This window comes from Rhagoletis zephyria, unplaced genomic scaffold, assembly GCF_001687245.7.
Source record: "Rhagoletis zephyria isolate East Lansing unplaced genomic scaffold, Rhagoletis_zephyria_1.1 Rzeph_scaffold_00553, whole genome shotgun sequence".
Taxonomy (NCBI): Eukaryota; Metazoa; Arthropoda; class Insecta; order Diptera; family Tephritidae; genus Rhagoletis; species Rhagoletis zephyria.
The window spans coordinates 117672-125591 of NW_016157637.1; the positions used below are offsets into that span (position 1 = coordinate 117672).

A 7920-nucleotide genomic window follows, 5' to 3' on the forward strand; every position below is an offset into this window, starting at 1 on the left:
ATCTTCAGTAGTTACTAAAATATCGCAGTTTTCGTATTTCTGGAAATTACCGTTATATGGGAAGTGGGCGTGGTTACTGTTTGATTTCGCCCATTTTCAATACCAACCTACCCTGGATTAACAGAAACCTACATACCAAATTCCGTTGAGATATCTCAATTTTTGCTCGAGTTATCGTGTACACGGACGGACGGACGGACGGACAGACGGACAGACTGACAGACGACGGACGAATCGATTTCTCTATTCATTCTGAGCATATATGTATACATTTGCCTATATCTATCTCGATTCGTTTTGGCTGTTACGAACTACTGTTACGTGAACAAAATTAATATACCCTTGTGCACAAGTGCGCTCGGGTATAAAAATGTCGGCTAACATCTTTTGTTTTCCAGATATACGTTTTATCAGTGTACTTGCAAAATATTCGCATTCGCAGAAGCTCCGCATTGATTATTGCGAATGCGAATGTTAAAATTTATGCGGAAGTTCCGCGGTTGCGAATGGGAATATTCGCAACAACCCTGATATGTACATATAAGTGAATTTGCAGGTCAATGTATAAAAGATTGATACTCAATAACCCTGCAAACCAATGTTCCTGAAATCTTAACTAAATCTTTAGGACTGTCTCATTTCTCTAACGAATTTTTTACGAATCTTCAAAGAAAATTATATGAAGTGGTTGATACGAACTCGTAAAGAAAGTTCTGTACGAAAAATAAGGAAAATTCTGAAAACCTTCTGCAAGAAATTCTTCACATAGCAGCATTTTTTTCATTGCCTTACCGATTTTCGCTCGAAATTTCGTAAAAGATTCGAAGTGTCCACAATTTATTTCATTTTAGAAAATTCGGCAAAAAATGGGATGAGACCTTTAGAATTCCTTAAAATTTTTCTACAATACAGATACTCAAAAAAAATGTTTTACAGGGAAGCTTACCTTCTCTTCAGTTCAATACTCTTATATCGACGTTCAAATAAAACTGAGACTTAGTGCAAATTGAATTGAAATACGTACATAAATAAAATAAGACAATCTTTTTGAAAGCTTAAATAACACTGCTATTTGAAACATTTAACTTTTATGTACAGGTCAGCAACATCCGCGCCTGGCTCGTGGTGAGTCTTATTCATGTGGGTATAAACCGTATCGGTGTGAAATTTGTAACTATTCGACAACGACCAAAGGGAATCTCTCCATTCACATGCAATCGGACAAGCATTTGAACAATATGCAAGAGTTGAACAGCTCACAAAATATGTTGGCGGCCGCGGTGGCCGTAGCCAGCAGTGGGAAGACGGATGTCGCATCGAAATTGTTGCTAACCAACAATATTGCAGCTGCTCAACAGCAGCAGCAATCACAAGCACAGCAAACGCTAACACAGTCCCAGCCCCAGCAGCCACAATCGTCGATTGGCTGCAACTCGGCAATCGTGGGCAGCGGAGGGTCATCTGGGAATGGTAGTGGGCGTAATAGTGTCGATGCATCTGGAAATGCTTGTGGTATCCTCAATAAAAGTAAGCCGTCCTTTCGTTGTGACATTTGCAGTTACGAAACATCAGTGGCTCGAAACCTACGCATACACATGACCAGTGAGAAGCACACCCACAACATGGCTGCCCTGCAAAACAATATCAAGCATATTCAAGCGTACAGCTTCTTACAACAGCACCAGCAGGCTGTTGCTGCTGCCGCTGCTCAACAACAGCACCAGCAACTAACGGCAGCATCCCAGGCTGCTTCCCAATTGCCAGCTCTGGGCAGCGGGTTAGCCAGCGGCTTTATACCGGAAATAGCTTTGGCCGACTTGGCATATAACCAGGCACTCATGATACAATTGCTGCAGCACAATGCCGCAGCCGTTAGCCAGCAACAGTCGCAACAGCAACAACCTCATGAATCTGTGACCAAGCTAAAGACTTCGCCGACCTCCTCTCCGCGTCCCATGCAAGTTGAGCAGTCAACAACTCTGCCACAACAACAACAATTGCAACAGCAACAACAAATTCAACAATTGCGTCAACAGTTGCAGCAATCGTATTCCCCGAACAGCGGTTCGCCCACACTGTTGCTGTCTACGGATCCTTTTACTACCAGCGATATAAATTTGTCTTCCAGTGTTAGTGGCGGCTGCAGCGGCGATGAAACGCTGGAGCCACCTGTCCGCGCCGATCCTTGCCCCACAAGTCTTTACACTTGCTTAGTGTGTGATTTCTTCTCCTCGAATAGTTTAGACGAGCTTAATCAGCATTTATTGATTGATCGCTCGCGAAATAACTCCATGACAACAAACGCGAGCATCGCCGCTAGTGGCAGTAGTAGTAATGTCAACAGTTCTGTCAACACAGATATAATGGTCATTTTAAACAATAACTACATATGCCGCCTATGTAACTACAAAACAAATCTGAAGGCAAACTTTCAGCTACATAGTAAAACGGATAAACATCTTCAAAAACTGAATTATATCAATCACATACGTGAAGGTGGGCCCCAAAACGAGTATAAACTTAAATATCTGCAGCTTGCTGCTAACACGGTGCAGCTAAAATGTAATTGCTGTGATTTTTATACGAATTCCATCCAGAAGCTTTCATTGCACACGCAGCAAATGCGACACGAAACGATGCGTATGATCTTCCAACATTTATTGCACATCATGCAACATAATAACTTTGAAAAGACCAAAATACAACAGCATTCAAAGTCTGCGGGTGAAACCGTTAGCAGCATACGCGAGCCACACGGCGGCAACATTGCGCGCGACAATACTACTGGGGACACTCAAGGCAGTGCTAATACAGCAACGGACATGGCAAAAACAACCGAAAAGTCATTGACATGCCAGTTGTGCAACTACAGCGCGTTTACTCTACTAAATATGATCCAACATGTAAAAAGTCTTCGTCATATGCAAGTAGAGCAATTTGTGAGTCTCCAACGTCGCAGCGAACAACTGGACCCACCTAGCCTAGATGACGTCTTCAAGGTAGTTGAACAACCTATATTGCAAGCATTGCCACTTTCCGCAGCTGCTTCTCCAGAAGGTAAGTTATTTGATTATTAAAATGATTTACGATTCCCAATATACTTACATATATATCCAATATTTAGGACCGTCGGGAGAAAACTCGAGTCCGTGAGTTTTTAGTCCGGGCCCCTATACATAAATTTTATTAATTTAAACGAAAATTATAATTTTCTTTAATTTATAGGGTATATATTATATATATTTGTAATAAAAGCCTGTAACGAAGGAGCAATTTCATCTGATATTATCGGTCCCTTAAAAAGCCCGGGCCCGGGGGGATTCAGGGCTATCCGGAATCTATCGTAGAAAATCTACGAATTCGAATGCCCGCTACGAATACGAAAAAAATTATATCACTGAATCCGAGTGAACTCGAAAATATCGTTGCCAGCTTCGAATCAGTGTTGCCGCAAATCTTTTTAGTGGTAGTCAAATTCCTTTAAAAAACGGCTAAAAAGAGTCGTTGTGGCTCAAAATGGTAGCTAAATTTTTTTACTTACATATGCATATATATATAAGTATACACGCAAATAGGGCTGTGCGATTAATTGATTACTCAAAATTTTAATTAATCATAAAGTAAATAACTCAATTATTCGATTAATTGGAAATTATGATTACTCAAAAGTTCAGTTACTCGAGTAATCAAGATTTTTGATTAACCAAAAACAAAAATATTTGAGTAATTTGCTTTATGATTAATCAACATTTCGAGTAAAATGAGTAATCTAAATTTTTTAACTCTTTACATATGTATAAAGTAGTTAAAGTTCCTTGATACCTTAAAAACAACGTTTCTGTTTTCAAAAATTAAAACAAAAAATTTTTTTCATATACAGAATGTAAAAAAGGAAATAAGCATTTTCCAAAGCAAACTCTTTTAACGAGCAAAATTATTTTTTTGAGTAATCATATTTCAAGTAACTCGATTAATCATCGTTTTGAGTAATCACAATCTTGATTACTCGAGTAATTGATTAACCGAATAATTGATTAACCAACTTGCTCGAGTAATCGAATAATCGCACAGCCCTACACGGAAACATTTTCTATAAGTAATGGAATAGAAAAACAATGAACTCTGAAAAAAAAACTAATATTTTATCCAACCAAAAACCTTTTTGTATAAAAGGGGAAATATACGACACCAGCTTGCTGGCTCCATCAAGTGATTATACTACCATCAGGCGCGAAGCATCACAGCGCACGGCAGTGCGCGCGAGTGACGAAAGTAGCCACAGTAGCATGCTGAAATGACTCGCTTATATATACACGAGATTTGGAAGTTTTTATCCAGACGTCCAATCGACATGTTTGAGATATCATTGGAAAGGTCTTGCAGAGTGTGTCCAGAAAATGTATTCAAGCTTCATAAACGATTAACCGGATACACCCAACATATTTAGTGTTATTCTATAGGCCAATACCTTTCAAACGATACCTAATATATTAACTTCCGGCTACTAGTTGGAAAGATATAGAGGTAAACGTGTTTTGGTTCGTGTCTCCACTTCGATATGCTTTGGTATGTATGTCGCGTCTGTACGTACCTTCATTTAATTTGTTTCAAACTTTCAGGAATTAAAGTACAAAACAACTAAGAAGGTTTTGTTCCAGGAGGTTTTGATTCGTATGCCTTTGTGGGTGTTGCTGCTGCCAGAAATTCGAATAAAGGCAATCTTTTAAACTACCACTGAGACCGCACTACTCAGTCCATGTCATTGATGCGGATATCAGTAGAAGGGTCTTCAAACAAGCTATCCAACGCTATCTTTTGTGTTAATAAAATATAAATATGTCATAACGTTATCGCCTAAAAACTAAAAATCGGGCTGCTGAAAATATACATTTCGGTCATTTTCCCAAAAACTGGTTAGTCGATTTTATTCTAAGTTTACACAAATCTAGCCCAAAACCTAAGCTTTCATCTGGTATATTCCCTACGTTTCAAAGGCAGTTAAAAAATCGGTATAATTTTCGTCACGAAGTTGATATCATAAATTTTGTGTTTCTAGTTCAGCTTTCGTCACTCGAAAATTTTACCTTAAAGAGGTGTTTTATTCGTTATCAATTATTTTGGGGTAGCGAATTTATAATCGACGAAAATACAAACAATAATCTAAATGTTTTATTTTTCTCAAATTAATTGCTAAAAATATTATCTAAATCTAAATTATGTATTCAGATCGATGTGTCCATTGAAACATATAACTTTTGAATACGGAATAAAGCAAAAAAGAATGATCATATCCTTTGTATTCGAAAAAAATTCAAAAAAAAAATTATGAGAAATGACAAAAACTTATCAACTTGGTACCAACTTTAGATACAATAAACAACTGTATTCGTCTGATTGTCTCGTAGTTTATTTTTGTTAAGATTTCTACCGGGTGCGGGGCGCACATATGTGCTTTTTTTAAGAAGTTTTACTTCTATCACGTGTACGGTGTTGCACTCGTACTATTAAACTAATGCTTTTTTCCCAAGTAGTTTTGCTCGTATGGTCATTCTGCAAAACCGCGTAACTGTCATTAGCTGTCAAAAATTAGATTTGCTCACACAAGCTCTTGGCTCAATCCTTATCCATTCGTCTTGAAATATATTAGCCAGAAATGCGATTGCTTTATAAAAACGAGAACCATTTTGAAATATGAGTGTTTTTACTCTCTAGAAAATAATTTATGCAACCTCGCATACGCGGTTTTGCATTTTGTTGATACGCGGTTTTGTACTTTAAACGACGATATGTATGTAAGTAGTAGCGGCTCAATGAGTGAACTAAATGCACTAACAACTGTAGGTAATATTGTACGCGTCTTCTCAGTTAGGTTAAGTGCGGGTGATGAACCCATGTAGCATATTTAAATACTGTGTACATATCTGCAATTAAAATGGGGAAAAATGTTACAATTTCGGCATATGACTGAAAAAACTCTTACAGCACAGCTGCATCCTTCAACTTGTCAACTCGCGGGAAATTCCCCGATTTGCAGGGAATTTCGGTTTAAGTGGCAATCGGGGAATAGTCATTTTTTCAGAGAACTGGGTATGTTATTTTTATATCTTAATGTAACTAAGTTAGACGGATATGTTAATTTTTAAGCATTTGACCCTTTTTGGAGCGACATTTTTTCAATTTAAATCGCAGTATCTCCACAACAAGAGTTTTCTCAGATATAAGCGATATACCAGATGAAAACTAAGGTTTTAAGCTAGATTTGTGGAGACCTAGAATAAAATCGACTAACCAGTTTTTGAGAAAATGCTCGAAATGCATATTTTGAGCAGCCCGATTTTTAGTTTTCAGACGATAACGTTATGACATATTTATATTTTATAAACACAAGTTATAACGTTAGATAGCTTGTTTAAAGACCCTTCTACTGATATCCGCATCAACTACATGGACTGAGTAGTGCGGCCTCAGTAGTACTTTCAAAAATTGCCTTTTTTCGAAATTTAGGCAGTAGCCACGCCCACAAAGACATACGAATAAAAACATCCTGGAACAAAACCGTCTTAGTTTTTTTGTACTTTAATTCCTGAAAGTTTGAAAAAAATTAAATCAAGATGCGTACAGATAGAGTTGCCAGATTTTTTTGCGCAAAAGCAGTAAGTTCGACTTTTTCCTGCTTAAAAAATCAGTACTTTTCAGTACATTTTTATTCAAAGCAGAATTATGAATGTATGTAACAGATAATACTTTAAAACGCCGGAGAACGCTTTTTTGACAATATTTTGGTATATCTTATATATAACAAGTAAGTTTTAGCAAAAAAAAACCGACTTCAACTCTCATATAAAAAAAAATATATATATATATATCTCATGATCCACTGATCGGATCTTAACCAGATTAGTATGGGACCACCTCTGAGACACTACCTTTTCCATGCAAAAAGAATTATCGAAATCGGTTGACGTGGTCCAAAGTTATGCGGTAACATACATACAAAAGAACAAAAAAAAAAAAAAAAAATACCGACGAACTGATAACCTCCTCCTTTTTTGGAAGTCGGTTAAAAATAACTGCACGTTTTTGGTGTGACCTTATAACTTGAGAACGGCTTCACCGAATTCAACCAAATTTATGTGGCATATTCAATCTATCATGCAGATGGTTTATGCGAAGTTTGCTCGAATTCGGAAAAGGGGGCGTGGCACCACCCATACTAACTAAAATATAAAAATAAGTGAACGTTTTTGGTGTGATCATATAACTTGAGAACGGCTTCACCGAATTCAACCAAATTTATGCGGCACATTCGGGCTATCATGCAGATGGTTTACGTGAAGTTTGCTTGAATTCGGAAAAGGGGGCGTGGCGCCTCTATTTATATATAACAAGTAAGAAAGTCTAAGTTCGGGCGGAGCCGAACATTAAATACCCGGCGCAAGTATTAAATATATGTTTTTTCACCTTTCCGAAAGCTACCGCTAGATGGTAAACCGGGGTGTACCAATTTTGAGCACCGTCCTTAAATTTCGAAATATTGCAGTTTCAAGCATTTCTGAAATTTACCGTTATATGAAAAGCGGCCGGAATTTTAGCCCGATTTCAATAATTTTTAACAATTGTCTTTTATGTGGCAAGCACAACAACCGTACCGAGTTTGGTACAAATTGGTAGAACGGTTACCGATATACATATATGTGATCATAAGTGGGCGGTGCCACGCCCATTTTCCAAAATTTTACCATAAACATATTTCTTGGTAAAGAATTGTTGCAAGCATCAATTTTGAATAAATTAGCTTAATATTTACTGATTTATCGAAGATTTTGTATTTCTCTAAATTACCGTTATATGGGATGTGGGCGTGGTTATTGTCCGATTTTTTAAATTTTCGGCCATTTAGTATGCTGTACTAGGACCAAC

General features: G+C 37.4%; 1 protein-coding gene across 6 annotated transcripts in view; it reads left to right on the forward strand.

Moving 5' to 3' along the window:
* The window catches only part of zfh2 (Zn finger homeodomain 2), a 197173-nt gene that overhangs the window by 102650 nt on the left and 86603 nt on the right, over window positions 1-7920 (forward strand). For all 6 annotated transcript variants that reach the window (XR_001847086.1, XM_017612500.1, XM_017612503.1 and 3 more), the window contains exon 4: window positions 1099-3057. Coding sequence is in view for 5 of the 6 variants with exons in the window: in XM_017612500.1 (XP_017467989.1) it covers window positions 1099-3057 (1959 nt within the window). In the remaining variant the exon portion in view is untranslated. The remainder of the gene's footprint in view (window positions 1-1098; window positions 3058-7920) is intronic.